Below are 21,298 nucleotides of genomic sequence, written 5' to 3'. Positions count from 1 at the left end.
GTTACATTATGAATATTTCCTTCACCTCATTTTAAATATCTACAGGGTAGAAATGTCTTCTTTAATATTTATATTCTTAGTACCTGCTTTGAGTCTGAAAACATTATATCTGTAAATTTTTTTCCAAAGTGTTTATTCTATACATGGTAGATAAGAAGAGCTAACATTTATTGAGCGCTTCCCATATGTCAGCCTCGGTTCTAAGCACTGGATGCATCCTGATTCAGTCTTCGTAGTCCTGTGATCCTGATGCATTTGTTACCTTCATTTTACAGATGAAGAAATGGAGAAATAGATGATGGAGAGCTGAGTGTGGTGGGGCATGCCCGTAATCCCAGCATGTGGGAGATAACAGGAGGATTGGGCGTTTGAGGCCAGCTTGGGCAATTTTAGCAGTGTGTGTGGGGGGAATAGATACTAAGGAACTTTGTACATGTGTGTGTGGGGCGATAGATACTAAGGAACTTTGCACATGTGTGTGTGGGGGAATAGATACTAAGGAACTTTGCACACAGCTGCACAACTAGAAAATGAGTAAGCAAGAATTTAAACTCAACCAGTCTGACTATAGAGCCTGCTCTTACGACTTATTACGGCATACTCCCTTATCAAATAACTTAACTGACAGCTGCATTAGAGGTGGGACGTGAGCTGGATTAGCATCAGACATTGAAATAAGAGTTATGTTTGTTATTCAGTTTTTTTTTTTTTATACTGTTAGGTTTTACAATCTGATACAGCTCTAAATATATATTGATCCTTGTTCCTTTTTGAAAGTACCACCAGGAAACTGAATATAGTGATTGGTTTTTTTTTTCTTTTGTGAAACTGATTTGCAAGGCCTTTATATCTGAAAAAATCGTTTTCTTTACATCCATGAAGTGACTTAATTACTAGTAATTCAGGGCTACTAGCCCTTCATCATCTAATTTTTGGCAGTGTTACAGTCCCTACTTTTTCAGAATAAGTTGCAAGATAGGAGTGCTAGATCATTTGTTCTAGCTCCCGTTTTCCTGTTCATTGTGTGCGTATTTTCCTTACATTGTTTTGATATTGATATGGTTGATTGTGTCCACTGCACCCCTCCCTCCACCCTGTGCAGTAGCCTGTGTATCAGCCTGCTTTACAGCTTTGTTAGGGCCGCTGTAACCCTCCTATTTGGGGGCAGTTTAGTTCTGTTAAAGTGTGATCCTCCTGGAGTCCCTTCTCCCATGTCCTGGGTTTTCAGTGAGGCCTCTCTGCTTAGGCTGGTTGGCACTCAAGTTTTCTCCAGTTCTGTGTGCACTTGTGGCCTTGTTCATCTTACAGTTTTTTGCTATTTGCTCTTTGTGTAGCCTTGTTGAATTTTTCACCATAACATAAACAGCTTAGTGTTTAGCCACTCACGGGGGTACCGTGCAGGTTTTAAACCTTTGTCTGCATAGCTTTCCCTTCACTATTTGCCTTGCACAGTTCAGCTGCTTAGCTGCCCCAAGCTCAGATCTCTGACTTCTTAATTCAGAGGAACTGCTATATTCTACTTGGGGTCTTCCTTCCTGCCCTGCTGGTTGGGATGCACCTCCAGGCAGCAGGCGTGGGTGGGCACAGGGCTCACTTACGTTTCTCTAAAATAGTTGTGGGCTACTTTTTACTGATAACTGAAAATAGTCATTTCACATATTTTATTCAGATTTCTAATTACGGTAGGGAGGCAATTCTTAGCTTGATTTAGGAATCTTGCAAACTCCTGTATGCCTTAGTATTAAGTCTACAAAAATGCTTATCTGTGGCTGAGTTGTAGTATATTTTAAGGTGACACCTTCCATTTGAACTTTCTGTGATGATGAGAATGATCTGTTCTTGCCAGGTACAGGAACATATCTGTAATCCCAGCACTCTGGGAGGCTGAGACAGGAGGATCTCAAGTTTGAGCCAGGCCTGGGTAATTTAACAAGTTAGTGGGACTGTCTCAAAAAATAAAAAGGTGCTTAGGATGTAGTTTGTTGTGAAATCCCCAGTTTCAATCCCCAGTATCAAAACAAACGGATACAATTTTATTCCTTTGCTGTCTGGTCTTTAGTCAGTGCCACATGTGGCTCTTTGTGCTTGAAATATGGCTTGTGTGACTGAGGAACTGAGTTTTTAAAAGTTTAATATTTCAATGTAGTTAACGGCATGTGTAACGAGCAGTGAAGTTTAAAGTTTTCTCTTGTGTTGTAAAATTTAGCCTTGGAGTGTTTTCTTTTAGTAAAGGTGCCTATGATTGACTTTTAACATGCTCTAATTTAGGAAAGTACTGTAGTATATTTCCTCCAAATTACAAAAATAAGTATTGTGTTCATTAGTAATCATTGGGAAAATACAGAAAATGTTAAAAAACAATGTCACAGATACTCTAGAAGATAACCAAGATTAATGCTGATAAATTTCCTTCTGTTATTCTTTAAAGGAAAAAAGGCTTAGTGAAAAATTTGGTTCTGTTTAAGATATTTGTCTCACAAGGCAAGATTAAAATTGTGACACTTTCTTTCCTTTGTGAGAGAGTCTCTTTGTGTAGTGCAGGATGGCCTTGAACTCGCTTATGTAGCGCTGGCTGGCCCCAAACTTCTGCCTCAGTCTCCAGAGTGCTGGGATTACCCACCACTCTCAGTGTGACACTTTTTTGATCTCATAGAATTAGTTTTATATTATTTGTCATCAAAGAATAGAATTACCATTGCAGACTTTCCTGTTACTAGTGACTTTGTATGTGTGATTTCAGGAGTAGCATATATAGTCAGGAAACTTTCTTTCCTTTTGTCTGTTGCAGAGTAATGTTTTGGCTGCTTTTTTGATAACAGCTGGAAAGAGCAGGAACATAGTGTCATGCTTGGCTCTTTTACCCCTTAGACTAAGGGTGACTGGTTTGAAGACTACTTTCAGTTTAGATGTTTGAGTGACTGCTGTACCTGAGAATATGCCAGCATTGAGAGTCCAAAGGACCAGCTTTGTGGTCTAGTTGGGAGGGCATTGTTGAATTTTCTTTTTCTTTTTGTGCATAAAAAATCAAACTTTACCGCTTATTTTAATAATTCAGAAATTTCACAAAATTAGCAAATAATATCCATTTCTAACCTTTGAAATCTTTCATTTAGGTGAGACATGGAATCCATTAAAATTACATTATCAGTTAAGAAACGTGCGGGAACGATTAGCTAAAAACCTGGTGGAAAAGGGTGTACTGACTACCGAGAAACAGAACTTCCTACTTTTTGACATGACGACACATCCTCTCACCAACAACAACATTAAACAGCGCCTCATCAAGAAAGTTCAAGAAGCTGTTCTTGACAAATGGGTGAATGACCCTCATCGCATGGACAAGCGCTTGCTGGCCCTCATTTACCTAGCCCACGCCTCAGATGTCCTGGAGAACGCGTTTGCTCCTCTTCTGGACGAGCAGTATGATTTAGCCACCAAGAGAGTGCGGCAGCTCCTGGACTTGGACCCAGAAGTAGAGTGTCTGAAGGCTAACACCAACGAGGTTCTGTGGGCAGTGGTGGCGGCGTTCACCAAGTAACTGTCAGAATGAAACGTTTTCTTTCTCTCATGTAAACCAGTAGTCTTTCTTCTACTGACTTCTGGTTTTCTGCAGTTTGTACTTCCCACACTATAATTGGCTTTTGTTTTATGAAATGGTGGGTGGCTTTTTCTTTTTTGTATGTACGCAGGATTCTGCTGGTACGAGAGGCTTCCTCTTTCTGTTCTTCACAGATTTTACTGCCATATTGGCCTTCCATTCCCCTTCCATTCTCACTATTACCTGTTCTGGGTTTCTGGTATACTTTGACTTTCAAAGTAGCTCTAGTCACCCCACATGCACAGCTTTTGGGTTGCCTCAGTTTGAGTTTTCCCTCCTGTACATTAGCATTCTGCCTACAATTCCGACAGAAGTCACAACAAGGCCTTCAACTCACCAAAGGTAAATACCTGTATCTATTAGTACATTTTATATATAGACCTCAGTTGAAATGTATACTTAGCAAAATTATTTTTAAATTGAAACAGCACAGTAAATACTTAATATAAAATGCCCCCCTGGATTTTGCTTCCCGTGTAAATCTATTGTATTATTACACTTGTTATAATTTTAACTATTCAATCAGAGAGGTCCATTTGTTTCACAAAGCCAGTTTGGGATGGGCTGCATTCCAGTTATGCTGTATATAGTTTGAATTAAATATAAATTGCCCCTTCTGGCCACCCCTGCCTCCATCTTAGTGTTTTGTAAGATTTAGTTAGTTATACACCTGGTGCCCCTCACACTTGCTCCAGTCATTACTAATTGATGGCGGAATAGACCTCTCACAGGAGGAGACAGAAAAGATGAGTATTTAATTGGTTGCAGGATTCTTTGATTTGTGCCACTCACGGTACTCTCTGCCTATGCATCTTTGGATTGTTTTTTGTCTTAACAGTTTTTATGATTTATGTTCGAAAGAGGCTTGTGACCAGTACTAATCTTGAGTACAGTTTTTTTTTCTTCTGTCCACAAGTAAAAAATTAATGTCTGCTCTGAAATAGCATTTTTATACTTTCTTGAAGAAAAAAAATCAAATGTCCTAGCTCATGTTGCATGTAAATTGGTAGTAAGTAATGACTACAACTCAGATGATTAAGAATTTTGTAACAGAAAGCTCTGCTATGTTTTAATTTTTTATATACAATTACGGTAATTAGCACATTGTAAGATTATAAGCCTTTGCTTTTTTAAAGTTTATTTTTACTATTTCTTTATCACTGTTTATTATACCACCATTGGTTTCATAATGTAAATACTATACATTGAACAAATTAAATGTCAAATTTTTTTATTACCATAGTTCATGTTAATAGTGGGGCTTTCAGGTGTTTAGAAATTTTTTTTGGTTAACATTCAATGCAAAAGTACTAGATGGTGTATAACTCTAGAGTTGAATTTTAAGGGATTCCCTAATATGTATACTATCTTTTTATCTGAAGTAATAAATAAACTATGATCTTGAAAGTGCCTGAATCAGAGCATGCATGTCATTTGCTTTTTTGTGTCTTCAGCTTGCTTTCTTACCTAGTATAGCACTATAATCAATCAATCTTCCTTTCTTCCCTCCTTCCCTCGTTCCTTCCTTCCTTTCTTTACTTTCTTTCCTTCATCTTTTTTGAGAATAGGGTCTTGCTGTGCAGTTCAGGCTGACCTTGAGCTCACTTTATAGCCCAGGCTGACCTTGAAACTCACAATGATCCTCCTGTCTCAGCCTCCTGAGTGCTGGGGTTACAGGTAGCACTATAATATTTCAATGTAGAGTTCGACAAACTTTTTTCTTAAAGAACTAGATAGTAGATATTTTAGTCTTTGTGAGCCGCATGCAGTCTTTGTTTCAAATCACTCAACTCTGTGAATGAAGGCTATCATTGACGTTACAAATAAAGGGCTAGGGTGTGTTGCATTTTGCAGTGAAGCCTTATAGAAACAGGCAGCTGTGCATGGGCTTTGGTTTGTCAACCACTGTGTTAATACATAGAAAAATATTTTTCTATTAAAATAACTTCCTTTCCTGCCAAAAATGATATTGCTTGATGCTAAGTCTGTGACTGCTGGGCATCGCTACGCTAGCCCCAGCAGCATGGGAACCACCAGTTACAAGTTTGTTTGTGGAGTTTAATTTCCAGCTCTGTGACTTTCCCATCTTGTATTAATTTACTGTATATTGGCAGATAATATTGTTCTGTTTCACTTTCATCCATCTCAAGACAGCTGACAACCTGAGGTGGTTTTTCAGTTCCCCTAAGCCCGTTGGGTCCAAGGGTGAGACGCCTGGTTTCTGTACATTCTGCCTGCATGTCAGATGGCGATGTTAATGTGCATAATGGTGCAGGCTGTCCTCCACAGGAATGTAGATGGTAACATGGTTTAATTAAATTGCTATGCGTACTTTCTCACCCCAAGGTTACAATTATATAGGTAGCTACTGCCAGAATAGTAGTATAGTCTGACTTTCATTAATGCAGTTTACTTTTTGCATTTATATTTTAGCTGTGAGAGTAATTGTTCTTCTGAATGGTTTTATTGTACAGCTTAGTTAAATCTCTCATTAGTAGATAGTTGGGATAGTGTCATAGTTTTTATAATTACAAATGATATTGTATGTTTTTGTGTGTATCTTTATATTTCCCTGACTTTTAGAATGGACTTGATTAAAGAATATAGTTTGAAAACATGAAAATAAAGCTGAGGTGATTTCTAGTTTGACTTATGCTTCCACCAATAATGCCAAGTTGTCTTCCCTATACCCTAGCGAGTACTGCAGAGGGTATCATCAGTCCTAGCCTTTCCCGGCCTAATAGGGGAGAATTAGTAAGTTTTAATTGTTGAGGGGTTGGTTATCATTACTCTCTTTTTTTGTAATTTGTATTTTTTTCAGCAAGTTACCTATTCATGTTCACTCATTTTTCTAATGGGCTTTAATTTTTTGTGTATTAATTGACCAGGACTTAACCCTGTGCTTGTGACGCCATTGGTTTTCCCGGTCTTTGAAGAATATAAAACAGGGTCCAGTGTGTAGCTCAGGCTGGCTTTGAATGTGTAGTCTTCCTGCTTCAGCTTCCCGAGTGCTGAAGTTCGGGGGGAGATCTTAGCTGTCCTGCTGTGCTACTGAAGAGATGTGCCTTTTGGTGAGAGGTATGTATATCAGTTTGGGGGGATATGGTTAACAAATGAAAACTGTCTAGGTTATGAATATCTGTAAAAATTTCATTGAAACTGTGATTGAAATATAAACGGTAATACACAGTGTAGGTTAATAAATTACTTAAGGCGGATGTGTTTACAGCTATCACTCAGGAGGTGGAACCTTGCCAGGTACCAGAAGCTATTGGAGGCATCCTCTGGTTAGTCTTTCTGATCCCTGGTTGTAAATGCTTATCCTGATCCAGTATGCATCTTTGATAGGTTTGCTCTGTTTTTTTTTTTTTTTTTTCCATTTCATATGTCTTAAGTGTCTTTTAACCTTATATATTCTTTGTTCTATTTTTCCCTTGCAAAATATTTGTTGAAGAAGCTGGGTCATTTGTCTGTCCTGTGGCATTTTCCAAAGTTTAGATTTTAGTGGTTGCGTTCTGCATGGCATAATGTAACGTGTTTCTCGGACTTATTTCCCAAGAAGGGCAGATACCTAACCAGATTCAGGTTTCTTTGTGTAGATAATTGTGCTTCATAGGTGTCGGTGTGTACTTTTTTCAGGAGTCATATTATATGACTCTTTTTGTGGTGTTAGCCTTACTGTTGAATTGTTAGATCCTGTGATTTATTTGGGTTCTAGGGTGGTGGTGTTTTAATACCCACCATTTCTTCTTTGTTAGAATATTTTTTTTTTTTGAGACAGGTTCTCACTTTGTTTAATGCAGGCTGGCCTTGAACTCAAAGTAATCCTCCTGCCTCAGCCTCTTGAGTGCTGGGATTACAGAGTTAGAATATTCCTACAAGGGGGAACTTTATCTTTTATGTTACTTTTAGTATAGTTCGTAGAGGAAAGGTAGGATAAATTCATAGTTTACTTATCAGTTTTCAAAATAGAGTTGGTTCCCTGGCACCCGCCAGAGAACTCATGGAAACAAGCTGTCTGTAATTGTAAATGATTAAGTATATCGGTAGAGTATCGTGATGTTTCCATCTTAAGTGTACATTACAGAAAGGTTCATTGAAGCTAATTAACAACATCCATAGCCTTAAAAAAGCTTACCTTTTTTCTGGTGAGAATGTTAGAAGTCTGTCCTTGGAGCAGTTTTGGATTAGATTATGAACTGTGACCGTCGTGCAGTGCAGTAGATCCCTCTAAAACTTACCCCTTCAGTCTAATTTTGTACACCTTAATCAGCATTCCTTTTCCCAGTCTTCCTCCCTGGCCCCTGGCCTTGGTAACCTCCTTTCTACTCTGCTGAAGATGGGCTTCTTTAGAGTCTACATGTACGTGAGACCCTAACAGTGTTTGTCTTTTTGTGCCTGGTTAGTTCACTTGGTGTGGTGTAAGACACTCGTTTATGTTTTGAACTGTTACAGCTGCTTTTCTTTTTAATACACAGTACGTCTCTTCTTTGGCTGGGGGAACCCTCTTCAGGGATCCCGACTCTAGCCGTAGTCTTTGGTGACCTCCTGGTGCCGCACGGTGTTCCAGGTTCAGATTGTACATTTCCTGTCCCATGCCTGGAATCATCAGTTTCTCCAAAATGCTGTGATTTGTTTTAACATAAAATAGAATTTCAGGACCGTACTTTGGGCTTTCATATTCCTGCCATGGTCGTTGCTTCTGGGGGAAAATTGTGTGTACTGTGTATGTTTGTATGGCTGTGTGTATGTGGGCTCATTCTACATCATGGTTTTAGCTTGGGAAGATGAAAACGTTCTGAGATTGATAGTGGTGATAATTACACAATTTCAGTAAATTGTAAGCTTAAAATGGAAAAAAGGAACAAAAAGGAAAAAATTGAAATACTTTGAGTTTACATTGATACTTCACATTGATCTTCACATTAGATATGTAGGCTTTTCTGTGTTCTGTCTTTAAAGCTGTTTGTCCACATTTCCTTATTAAGTGTTCTAGTTTTTGAGCTGGGCATGCCTGTGATCCCAGCACTTGGGAGACTGAGGCAGAAGGATCGTCATGAATTTGAGTCCAGCCTGGGCTACATAGTGAATTCAAGGCCAGCCTGAACTACATGATGAGACCTTGTCTACCCCTCAAAAAAATTGTATGATATCTCTATTTGATCAACACTGATTCCCTAGAGTGCCTTTTTTTTTTTTTTTTAGGCAGGGTGTCCCTATGCAGTTCAGGCTAGCCTTGAACTCACTGTGTAGCCCAAGGCTGGCCTCAAAACTTTTGGTGACCCTCTTGCCTCAGCCTCCGGACTGCTGGATTCACAGGCATGCACCACCGTGCCTGGCATAATTACTCATTTTTTCTTTACACTCTTTTAGTTATTTGTCTTGTTGCTGAGACAAAATACCTGACACCCAAAGTTAAAGGGGCAAAGGTTTATTTAGCTCACAGTTTGTAGAGGTTTCAGTCCATAGTTGACGTGCTCCAAGGCAGGGTGTCCTAACAGTTGTGGTGGAAACAAAGCAGGCAAGTGGGGGTGAGAGGGGACAGGGATAGTGACGCCTCTTTCGATCTTTTATACTGAATGCAGGCTGCTGCTGCGGGTGTAGCACTCAAACTCTTAATCATAGCATTGGACTGTGAATCAATCACAAACTCTAGAAGCCTGCCGCGCATGGTTGCATGAGGCTTTGTGGGGGACATCTAGACACAAACCATAATGCTGAAGACATTCTTACAACAGTATTAATACAATGCCACCAATACAATTACTTAAAGCAGAGTTGAAAAAGACTACTTTTTTCCGAGACAGGATTTCACTGTGTAGTTCAGGCTGGCCTCAAACTTGTGGTGATCCTCCTGCTTCAGCCCCCGGAGTGCTGGGATCACAGGTGTGCACTGCCACGCTCAGCTAAAAAGACCTAAGATGCTCTTCGAGTTCTTCCCCCCCCTTGGAGTTGTGGTGCATCTGCATTATAAGAACATGCAGTCATTATATGCCATAATCTCTTCTTACTGGTTTGGGCTTAACTCTTAAAGTACATGCATTTTATGCTCAACTCCATTCAGTCATTGTGGTTATCTCCATCATTCATTAGTATATGTTAAGAAAGGGTTTGTGAGAATAATATCACCTGAGATTTTGTGTGCTAATGACAGTTGGTGGTCTTTTACCTCAAAGTTTGTCAGGTAAAATTTTTGGGTAACATTGTCTCTGAGTACGAAAAATATGCTTCAGCCTAAAGTATTGCTGCTGTCAGGCTTTGATAATTACTATAATAGGATTTTCTGTTCCCCATGAATGCTTTGATTTTTCACCCAGTATTTTTTGTGTTTGCGCTATGAGTTTGTTTTGGTCTTGGTATGTTCTTTCATTAACTTACTGTCACATATTTCTAATATCCGTTTCAGGAGGTTTTTTTTTTTTTTGTCTTTTTGAGACAGGCTCTCGCTGTACAGTTTAGGCTGGCCTTGAGCTCACTTTGTAGCCCAGGGTGGTCTCAAATTTGAAACAATCCTCCTGCCTCAGCCTCCCAAGTGCTGGGATTACAGGTGTGTGCCACCATACCCGGCTAGTTACAGGAAATTTTAAAAGTTTTGTTCTGTTCCCTTTTTTAGATTTTCGTCTTTAGGAGACTAATCATGTATTTTTTTTCTGTCATTGTCAGTTTCACATGGGTTTTTTATTTCTTATATTTAAACAGTTCCTTATATCTTGTCTTTCTCATAGATGTAATCATATTTATTCAGAGAATATTTCTAGTTGACTCTTGAATTTAATTATTTAATCTTTCCTGAGTTTTAATCAAAATTTCTTGAGTTTTTCTCATTTTGGTTTGTTAGTCATTTGTGTCATTTTCTTTATGTATTACAGCTCAAGTTTTGTGGTGTTGAGTCACAGTTCTTTCGGCTTTGCTGGGCACATCTCTGGTGTGCTGTTGCCTGCGGGGATTATATTTGTCCACACACACACACACACACACACACACACACACACACACACACACAAATACTTGTATGGGAACTGACCCTGTAGCAGTGGTGGTGAGCCTATAGCATGCGTACTGAAGCTGGCTGTTATCATTGAAAGCTCTAAAAGGTTCACCATCACTTCTATAGCATGTCCTGTCTCTTTCATATGAATTACTTTTCCTGTTCTTTTTAGGAGAGCTGGGTAAGCCTAAATTTTCTAGCCCTTGTCTCTGTTTTGGTGGAATGTTTAAAAATATGGCAGCTAATTGTCTGAAATCTACTCCCCTCACTTTTTATCTGAACCTTATTACTTTTTTTTTTTTTTTTTTTGAGACAGGGTGTCACTGTGTAGTTCAGACTGGCCTTGAACTCATTGTGTAGCCCAGGTTGATCTAGAACTCGTGGCAGTCCTCCTGCCTCAGCCTCCCTCATCAGATTCCAGCTCTGCTGTCCACTAGCTCTACCTTCCCTATTGTATGGATTTTGGTGGGGTCTTTTTGGCCATCGGGTGACCTGCTTTCTCCTCCTTCTCTGGTACAGATTGTGGTACCAAATTGTCTTGGTGCTAACGCTGGTGGTGGTTTGTCCCCACTGACTTTACAGTTTTGTTGGGGGTGCCTTCCAAGTTTTGATGAGGATGTGTTCGTCCTTTTTCTCTGAGCTTTGTGTGTGGGCACACTTGAGCACTTTTCCATACTCTGTTCCTCTCCCTCTGTGCCTTTTCCTTGCTTCTCTTTTCTTTGCCCTTTTCTTTATAAAGGAAGAGCCTTGCTGAATCCACTTTAGATTAGATGAATTCTGCCTGAGCTTGGTGTTGGGTTAAGCTTGGTCACTGGTGGAGCCTTTTCGCTGTTTAAGCATCGTTCAGTTCACCCTTCAGGCCTAGAGGGGCACTGTACAGCACCTGATTATAATCTTGACTGGCATCCTGGGCTCTGGTGGGGATCAGGAGGTTGTGTGGGGTAGTGGTGACTGGCAGCTTATTTCTTACTGAGTGGCCGAGTCCTTGCATTGCAGAGTTATGTCTGATGGAGGCTTCCCCAGATCAGACTACGCCCTGCCTGTTACTCTGACCTACTTAGAATGACCACTAGGTGCTGGGGAAAATCAAAGTGATCCCCTTTTCCACCTCACCTTCCCCACCATCCTGAGGCATGAAGATGACTCCAGATCAGGCTCATCCTGCATCTGTTTCTCGAAGGGAAGGGTTTTGGTGATGTTCTTAAGAACTCTTACTTCATGCCTCCTGTGCTTTCTCTCTCAGACAGGTTTGTATCCTATTTACTTGTTCTTCAGTTTGGTCTTAGGTCTTACTATATGTGGTGTAGTTTTCCAAATTCATGGAATGGGTTAGTGGCTGTTTCCATATCGTAGAACTAGAGTTTCCTTCTTTGTTCATTTTGGTGGGCTTCAGGGAGGGGGTAATTAAAAAAAAACACTTCCTCTCCTGGGAAAATGCTTTAGCCAAGTATAGGGAGGCTGAGGCAATGAGAGCCTTTGGGATATATATGGAAGAATTAAGTAGCAGCTTGTATGTCAAAAATGGTGGGATATTGTGTGAGCTGAAATTATGACAAAGTGGCAGTCACTGGAGGTTTCTAGGTAACAATTGCTTGAGTGCGGAAAGGGTGCTAGGTGGGTGGCAGAAACAGAGCACAGATAACTTTGGAAGCCTACAAGAGGGCGTGGGATAAGGAAATCCCAGAGCTGTGACTGAGCTCATGCTGGGTGCCAGCCTGGATTCCTGGGAGATGCCATCTTTCCTTCTTTCTTGGGCTCCCTGTAAGTTGCTGTCTGCATCTTAAAACCAAACAGCCTAAGTAAAGTGGATACTTGATTTCCCTCTGTGAAGTAGGGCCTCACATGGCCTTGGTGTGAGAGTAAAGACGAGTACTTAGGGTTTCTGAGAGAAACAGAACATAATTGTAAAAAATGAGAGGAAAAAGCTGACAACTGCTAAGAACCAGCAGCGGTCCAGTAGAAGTCGGAGAAAAGAACTTACAGCCATATACTTCCTGTGTGGGATTTTTCTGTAGGCGTAGGGGAATAGGAACCAAGGTGGTGGCTAGTGGGAAGAATCCAGGCTTGACTGGAAAGATTGGTCAGTGGGGCAAGGGCCCCAAGCCTGTGGGCTGGACAGACTGGGTCTGAGCCAGGGAAGGCAACAGAAGGGTATGGTTCTGACGGGGAGAAAGTACACAGCTGTCAAGGGATTAGCGGGCTTGGTGACGACAGTATGTAGTGGGAGGAAGTGACCAGAGGCCAGGAAGTTGTGTAAGAGCTGGGTGTTTAAGATTTTAGAGGTGGAATGATTTTGGATTATGTCAAGATTGAGTGTGGCCAATGGAAAAGTGACTGATTAGAGTTTTCTTGCCTTTGTACCTCTCATCTATTTACACGGTAACTAGGTAGCATCTGTCGTTATTTCATCTAGATATTACTCTAAATGAATAACAATGAAAAAAACCAAGTAGTAAGCAGTTTATTTTTTAAAATTACTTAAAAAAGTTGTTTACACATGTGGATTTACATAACTTGGCGACAACATTTTAAAATGTACAGGCTATTTCATATTATTGCACTTACTCTTTAATATATAAGGCATTTTATTTTACATAAATAAAGGATAATGTATAATATCATACAACAGGTGTGGTGCCAATTAAGTCAACCATACAATTCAATGAGATGTGTGTGGGAGGGTGGAAACGAAACCCAGGCTCCTCGGCCTTCATTGTATATTCTTGCAACTACGATTTACATGTTTAACACATATTTACGCTCATAGCCTACTGTGAATGACTGACCAGTTTAAAAAAGAAAAAAACAATGGAAGTTCTGGTAGGACAATACCATTAGTGTTCACTTCAGGAAGTGTGGGAATTTATTAGACTAATTAGAAATACTAGTCATGCCTTGAACACCGAAGACAAATAAATAGCTCTCTATCCCAGGGTCAAAGACAGCTTAGTTTTTGCTTCTTCCCTCAGTCCTCCTGTTGGCGGGGGAACCCTTCAGGCAAGATTTTTGTAGAAATGGTTGATTGAACATAGTGTGGTAAGGCAGGGGTTCACCCTGTACTCTTCAGACATGAGGATTAGGGACTCAGAAGACCCGCCATTGCTCCATTTTGCTCTAGAAATTCCTGTCTGATCACATATGACTGTGAATTTCTTATAAATAGACATAGCTATAATAGTGGAGGAAAAATTGGTTTTCAGTGTTGACTTCAAATAGTTTCATCATTTAGGCAAGAAAGCAGAAACCACAAAACTGACCCCAGAGACTTAAAAAACAATCTAGCATGCACCTTGCACTGATTTCCTATAGTATCCTACCTGTAACTGCAATGAAAAGTAGACATTAAATCAATCAGGTTTTCTAGCTAACTTCTGTACTGCATATTCCTCTGTATAACCTGTTGAAAAGTGAGAAATCTGGGCTCAGATAAGCCAGATACTTCATCCGAGGGACCTCTCTGGGCTAGCTCCATAGATATATAGCAGGGTTAGTCACTCAGAAAAATGATGTACAAAGGTGATAGCTTGTGTATTTCCATGGTCCAAGGCTTGTAGTCATAGACATAGCTGTAAGTTATGTAAAGAAATCGCCAACATAAAATCTCAGCATCATGTGTTCAGGTATGACTAATGCAATCTCCACCCGTATTCCTGGAACTCAGTGGGCTGACCTGTGCCACCCGAGGATTTGGATTGTAAATATTGCATGACCCTTTACCTTGACTCACCCTGTTTTTCCATTTTTCTTCCTCATTCTTAGGACATTTTGGTAAACCAAGCTGGTGAGGCTTTGGAATTTAGGAAAAGAAGGTAGAGTGGGAGGGAAGAAAAGTCAACATTGTGACAAGGGATGGCCACTTCAGAGGAGCTAATGGCGGCCAGGGGGATTTATAAGCAGCGTGAGTCACGACAGTCTGCAGGAAAACAAAACTTTCAGTTACTGCAGATCTCTGTCATTGCACCAGGTCAAGAAAAAGAGAACTGTGACTTAGAAAGCTATGTTATTTAAATGTGTGGGGAAGAGGAGAAAAACGGTCCAGACAATTCTCCTCAGAGGATTATTTCAGACTTTTCAATTTGGATTTTAAATAGAATGCCCCTGTCTCTAAATCCAAGGGCATTAAAAAGATACTTGATTTCTGAAATTTAAATTAGTACGTGGAGTGCATAAGATGTAGAAATGGAGACCTAGTGGCTGAAAATTTTGCCTGCTTTTGTGACTAGTCTTGAAATCAAGCATTTACTCAAAACCAGTTTGAAAACGAGGTGCAAGGTGCTTTCACATCTGGAACTTCCTGCTCCTTCCAGCAGCAAAGCTCGCAGCTATGTAGTACAGTTTATCGGGGTTGCTAATTCTCTAAAACAGCTGCATGACTTAAAAGAAATTTGCAGAAATAGAAAATGATCAATACTTCATAGTCAACTCATTGAGTTGAACTCTGCTTCCATACATTGTACATTACACTCATTAAATACTACTTTCTGTATTTTGCCTTTTCAGTTTGGGGTAATTCCTGAGCTCAGCCTACGGATTAGGTCATTATTCATTTTCTTTTCAGGGTACTACCTACCTACCTACAGCTCCTCTTTCCATTGAATGTGCCTCAGAGCATTGTGTCATTTACTTACAAAATCATATGAAACTATAGTCTTGTTAGCTGTGACATTTGTGTCACCTCTCGGGGCCCTACTCAGCAGGATTAGATGCTGGAAGATGGCGCAGGAGGGATGTAGAGGTGTAGCTAGGTGTTTCAGATGAAGAAGGGCATGTCGCCTCGTGTATCCCCCTGCAAACATAAAAGGAGGGGACAGGTGCTGGAACAAAACGAACCCCCAGCCTGGTCCAGGTGAACAGCTTCTGGAGTTTCCCTTCATAGTTGCTGCGCACAGTAGGTCAGACTTCGTGTGTAAGGACAAATGTGGGGAGCTTGTATCATCTATGCCATTGCTTGTTGTCTCAACCCGTCATTTAAAGAAGTCATTTTGATTCGCTGAAATAGAACTGAGAAGTGATTCTTGTCAGAATTCACGAAGAATTCCTGTGCTTCCTGATTACTAACTGCACAGGACCTTCTGGAACAGACTTCAAAATATTCCAGGCATCGAAGTGCGTGAGCCCAGCCAGGGGTTTCCCATTAATAGCAAGAATTTCATCTCCAGCTTCTATTGTTCCAGCTTGCTCTGCTGCGCCGCCTGTTAGAACAAATACAGAATAGAGGCCTGGCATTTTCATAGGGTTCAAAAAAAAGTCTAAATTAAAAATTTAAATGAGAACTATCCCTAAATGACATGCGTGTATTCTTAAGATAGGCACCTGTTATGGCTTGTGTCTAGATGTTTCCCCAAAACACGCAGTCATAGGTGGGACTTTTTCCGGTGGCTATGGTTGATTCATGGTGGGACTTTTTCTGGTGGCTATGGTTGATTCATGGTGCAATAGTAGGATTAAGGGTGCTAGGATGAAGGGTAGGTGATCACTAAATCAGTCCACTGATTGGTTTGGCACTGCCCTAATCCCAGTAGCCTAGGTAGAATATAAAAGGGACAGAAAAAAGTGCTAAAAGTCCTTCGCTTTGCTGCCTTCTGCCCTCCATGAACTGTTTCTCTGAGATGCCCCTCTGCCAGGCCACCCTGCTGTGGAGCCAGCTGATTATGGACTGAAACCTTTACAAACTGTGAGCCAAATAAACCTTTCCTCCTCTAACTTGGGGTGTTATTTTTCTCGTTACTGAGACAAAATACACAAGACAGCAACTATTGTACTTTTTATCATTTGGAGACCGGATCTCACTATCTTCTTAGGCCAGCCTCAAATTTGAGATCCTCTTGCCTTAGCCTTGGGATTAGTTTTGATTATAACCATGTGCTCTTGTGCACAGCTTCAGATAGGGAACTATTTAAGATATCCGTAAAAATAAATTGGACTACATAAAAAAAAACCTCTTAGACCCATTTCCTCCTTGCCCAAATATGAGCAAGACAAAAACAACGGACCAGAGGAAGATAATTTGTCTATATGATTATACGGCACTGAAAGAAAAATTCCAAAGAGTGAAAATAAAAATTAATTTTCTCAGTGACCTCAAAAAGACTGAGCAGATATTTATTTTATCTTAAATTTCTGAAAGTTGTCAAATATTTGGTATTTGTACACATGTAACTATAGTTGATTATAAAATTGATAAAATACTAAAACACACAACTTGGAAGAAAGTGGTAAGTTCACATCCACCCCAGCCAAGGATGCTTTGCTCAGTGATACCGGGAGATACTCCTGTTAGGAGCAAGGCCTCACCTGTGCTCTACAGTAGAAGCAGTGAAGATGATTTAATCACAGTCATTGCTTTCTCAAGATAGATTCTTAGAAGGACTGAAGTACTGTTGTTGGGCACAGCCATTTATATTTGTGACAGCACATACCCAGCATCATGGTCTAGAACGTTCCCTGAAGGCCTGGAGCAGGTCAGATGAGGTCAGAGAGGTTCAAAGGTGGGAGCGGCCCTGGGTCTAAGGACCGGCGTTTCCCCAGCCCGCACAGGCTGTGTTAGCGGGAAGCACACAGGGAGCAATCAGACTGGCTCTGGGTCCCACGCTGCGATCCTGGCAAGTTACACATTTCTCTCATTTTCCTCATTTGCCATGCTGATGGTCGTGTCTTATTTCACTAGGATGTTAGAGGGATCAGAGCAGAGGAAGCGGGTGGAAATTCTTTTGTGCTGTGCAGACCAAAGCTGGTGCCAGCCTTTGGGTTTTACATGAGAGAGAAATTAAACACTTATTTTAGGTTTTCTCTTACATGAGGTCAACTGAATCCTAACTGATTGAGCAGGATGCCTGTCTCCATTTACTGTATTTTAAAAAAATTCTTCAGAAAGCTTTTATGGTTTTGCCCAAAAATGTCTTGTGTAGATTTTGTTTGGCACAATCAGACTGTTACAGTTGTTCTGAATTAATATCACACAGTGCACAATCTACATTTGGCTTTTTATTATTCTACACTGTGGTTTTTATTGTTGTTTTTTGAGACAAGGTCTCACTGTATATTCCAGGCTGGTTGTGAACTGTGTGGCTCAGACTAGCTTCAAATTTACAGCAATCTTCTTGTCTCAGCCTCCTCAGTGGTGGGATTATAAGCATGCCCCATCATGCCTGGCTTTACACTGAACTGGTCTTGTTTGGTATGTAAGGATCTAATTTATTTAATTGTCATCTACTGTTCCTTTTTATGAATATATTTTCTCGTTCTACTACAGACAGAAGTGTACACTGTTTCCTGGCCCCTGTTTTCATAAAGGCTGCCATGTTTTCTCCCAGAGGTGGAGGGATATCCATTCCCCTACAAGGAGCAAGTCCTCTCTTTTCTCTACATCCTTGCCAACATGTATTATGAAATCGCCTGTTTTTGGCCAAGCCAACAGGCATAAATAATTCATAATATTGTCAGTGTCATAATTTTCACCCCATAAGCCAGCCAACTTGAGCATCTTTAATGTTAGTTTCTTGGCCACTTAGATTTAAATGTCAATTTTCTTTTTGCTTTCTTAAATTTTCTTTTTTTTTTTTGCATTTTTGTCATTATTATAGTTCTTTATTCTGATAACTGTTAATACATTGCACATTAGCTTCCAGTCAGTCACTTGTATTTTTACATTGGCTTATAATTTTTTTGGCCATATGTTAATCCTTTTCAGTCAAGTGTCGCATAACATTTCAGTCAATAACAGGCTATATATATTACCCAGTGGCACCGGAGCTGTCTTAGTTTGCTTAAGCACAGTGTTCCTATAATAATAGAATGGGCTAACAATCCATCTAGAATGTCTCCCCCTGTTGTTTAGTGGCACAGGGTATCTTTTTTCTTTTTAAGCGTGTAGTCTGCTATGTAGGAAATTTTACTGAACTTTATATCAATTATAAACTCAACAGCTTTGTGTTATGGTTTATGTCTGTGTGTCCCCCCAAAGCCTCCTGCGGCCCTGGGGCAGGCTATTAGAGTTTGAATATGGGTGTGAGAGCTACACCCGCCCGGGAGTGGATAGTTTGCATATGTAAGGGAGAGGAAGAAGTGCTTGGGGCACTCCTCCCCCATTCCGCCCTGGTGTGTGTGTCCTGGTAGCTGCTTTGCTGTGCTGCCGCCCTGAGATGCAGCCCTCTTCCACGTGCCACTCTGCCTTATAATCATGCCTAGTACGGACTGAAACCTCCACGAACTGTAAGCGAAATAAACCTTTCCTTCCTTAATTTTGGGCGTCAGGTATTTTGTCCCAGCAGCAAGAAAAAAGTAACCAAGACACTTTGGTACACTATTCATATCAGCATGGTGTTAGATTAGCTTATATATTTTTGGTTTTTTTTTTGAGACAAGTCTCACTAAGCAGTTCAGACTGGCCTTAAACACACTTTGTAGCCCATGCTGGGCTTGAACTCTTAGGCAGTCCTCTTGCCTCAACCTCCCAAGTGCTGGGATTACAGCTGTGTGCCACCACTCCCAGCCATATTTTTTTTCCTAATCAGAAAGAAGATGGAATTCTCTAGTAATGGCAAATTGTACCTCTGTATTTTTAATTTTTATACCTTTTATTTTCATCATAGCTTTTTGTCTGCCTAGTTATTTTGTCAAAGGAGGAAAGGAGAAACATTTAAAAAGCAGTCCAGACACATAACTGCACTAGTAACAATGTTCTAATTGTTATCTGGATGGTTGGTATTTCACTAGGGGTTAAAAATAACTATTGACTAATTTTTTCACACATACAATTGCTTACCTTCAAGAAAGTTTAAGGGAAATATGATCTGTAGTTCTTTCATTATTCAAAAAATTTTTGTTATTAGACCTATTGCAAAAAGTTAGTGCAGGGTGAGTATCCCTTATCCAAGGTGCTTGGAAACAGAAATGTTTCAAAGTTTGGAGTATTTGCATAGATTTCACTAACTGATCATCCCTAGTCCAAAATTACCCGAAATGCTCTGAATTCTAAAACTTTCTGAACATATGCTCAAAAAATTTCGGATTTCAGATTAGGAATGCTCGACTGTATTGGTGTATTACTTTTTTGCTGCTTGAGCTAAAAGTTACAAGGAAACTGAACAGAAAAAAATTATACGATACAAGGTAAATAGCACATGCCTGTAATCCCAGCACTCGGGAGGCAGGAAGTTCACCAAGGACAGCCTGGGCTATGTAGTGGGACCTTGTCTCAGAAAAACCCACAAATATTACAAGGTAAAGAGAAAAACTCTTTAGATAAACTCTAATCTGTATATATTCACTAGTCTCCAGAAAGAGTGAAGGAGGGACCTTCATATAATATTCAAAAGGACTTGAATATCCTTTTTTTAAAAGTATGAATTTTTACTCTTTTAGTTCTTTAGTAGAATTCTATACTTTTTTTTTTTTTGAGACAGGGTCTTGTTGTCTAGTGCTGGGATTACAGGCATGGGCCACCATGCCTCGCCTTGAATGTCTTTTCACAAGCGTGAAACAGCAGGGTTAGGACTGGGAGTGTAGGTCAGTGATAAGTGTGTGAGGCTCTGGTTTTATTCCCAGCATAAGAAATTGCAAAAGACAAAACCTTTCAGGGTTGTCTGTGAGAACATTTAAAACACCATCTTTGGAACAGATGCTGCTTTTTCCTAATCCACTGACAAAAAGTTTCCAGAGCTTTCTGGCCACGTTCTTGATGGAGGTGAAGTTTCCCAGTACCGAGCATGCACGAGGCTCTCGGTTCCAGTCCCAGGACTCCTCATGGCCACAGCGGAAAGCAGAAGACAGGCACGTGTCACGTGTCAGGGCCCTCCTGCACCTGGACTTAGCACTACCAAGGTAGAGAGAAAGCTCCGTGCTCAGAGTTCATGCTATCGAGTCAACAGCAGTAAATACAGTGACCATGCGAGGGCAAGCGTGAGCAAGATGACCGGCGGATAGCTCTTGGACTATGGAAAAAAGTCCCCTACTCCAAAAGTTCCTTCCATTGGATTTTGCTTTGCAGGAATCAGAGCTGAAAGACACTCATCCATCTTGGGCCTCTTTCTCCCTCAGTGCTGCAACTACTGTGGGCCACCCAGCTGGGTGCTCCTGTAGCCGGCCAAAGCCCTGGCCTAGGGCTCATAGCCTTCTGACACATTTTTGGGCTGTGTCCTGTGACCAAGCACAGCTCCAGCTTCCCGAGTACATCTTAAAGTATTTCCACTTAGCTGTCCACTTTAAATGAGAGTTTAGCTGGGTACAATGTTTCAGGCTGACAGGCATTTTCCATCTTCCAGAGGTGTTACTCTGTTAGCTTTTAGTGTTCACATTGTCAGTCTGATGGCAGTACTGTTGTGAACAATATAAATTTTCTGTTGTTTAAATTTTCTTATTAGGCATGTTAATCCCAGCCCTTGGGAGGCTGAGGCAGGAGGATCACTGCCAGGGCAAGGCTAGCCGAACTATATAGCAAGACCCTGTCTCAAAATATTTTTTTTCATATTCTTTATATTCTGAAACTTTATTGTGATACAGCAAGGTATGGGTTTTTATAAAATTCAGCTTTTTCGCCTTTCATGAAATTTTTCAGTCTCTGGACCATGTTTTCAGTTGTGGAAAATTCTTGGTCATGGTTTCTCTAAATATATCCTCTAACTTGTTTTTCCCTTCTGGAGCTCCTTAATTACCCTTTTGTAGTTATCTTTGCTTCCCTATGGTGCATTTTAAAACATTCCTTCTGTACTATC

The 21,298-nt window shown here is 40.4% G+C and overlaps 2 protein-coding genes across 6 annotated transcripts in view; one reads left to right on the top strand and one right to left on the bottom strand.

The window, feature by feature from the left end:
- The window catches only part of Golph3 (golgi phosphoprotein 3 (coat-protein)), a 36,528-nt gene extending 31,509 nt beyond the window's left edge, over positions 1–5,019 (top strand). For both annotated transcript variants that reach the window (XM_005386155.2, XM_005386154.2), the window contains one exon: positions 3,114–5,019. In XM_005386155.2, coding sequence (XP_005386212.1) covers positions 3,114–3,538 — 425 coding nt within the window. In that variant the 3' untranslated portion in view covers positions 3,539–5,019. The remainder of the gene's footprint in view (positions 1–3,113) is intronic.
- A 5,597-nt stretch (positions 5,020–10,616) lies between these two features.
- Pdzd2 (PDZ domain containing 2) overlaps positions 10,617–21,298 on the bottom strand; it is a 374,195-nt gene continuing 363,513 nt past the window's right edge. For 2 of the 4 annotated variants that reach the window (XM_005386153.2, XM_013514973.1), the window contains exon 24: positions 10,620–15,778. In XM_005386153.2, coding sequence (XP_005386210.1) covers positions 15,612–15,778 — 167 coding nt within the window. In that variant the 3' untranslated portion in view covers positions 10,620–15,611. Of the gene's footprint in view, positions 15,779–21,298 lie in introns of all 4 variants that reach the window. The other 2 variants (XM_005386151.2, XM_013514972.1) reach the window with 2 other exon arrangements.

This window comes from Chinchilla lanigera, unplaced genomic scaffold (assembly GCF_000276665.1).
Source record: "Chinchilla lanigera isolate Chin_1 unplaced genomic scaffold, ChiLan1.0 scaffold00025, whole genome shotgun sequence".
NCBI classification, from domain to species: domain Eukaryota; kingdom Metazoa; phylum Chordata; class Mammalia; order Rodentia; family Chinchillidae; genus Chinchilla; species Chinchilla lanigera.
This window is presented reverse-complemented; position numbering and strand designations above follow the sequence as displayed.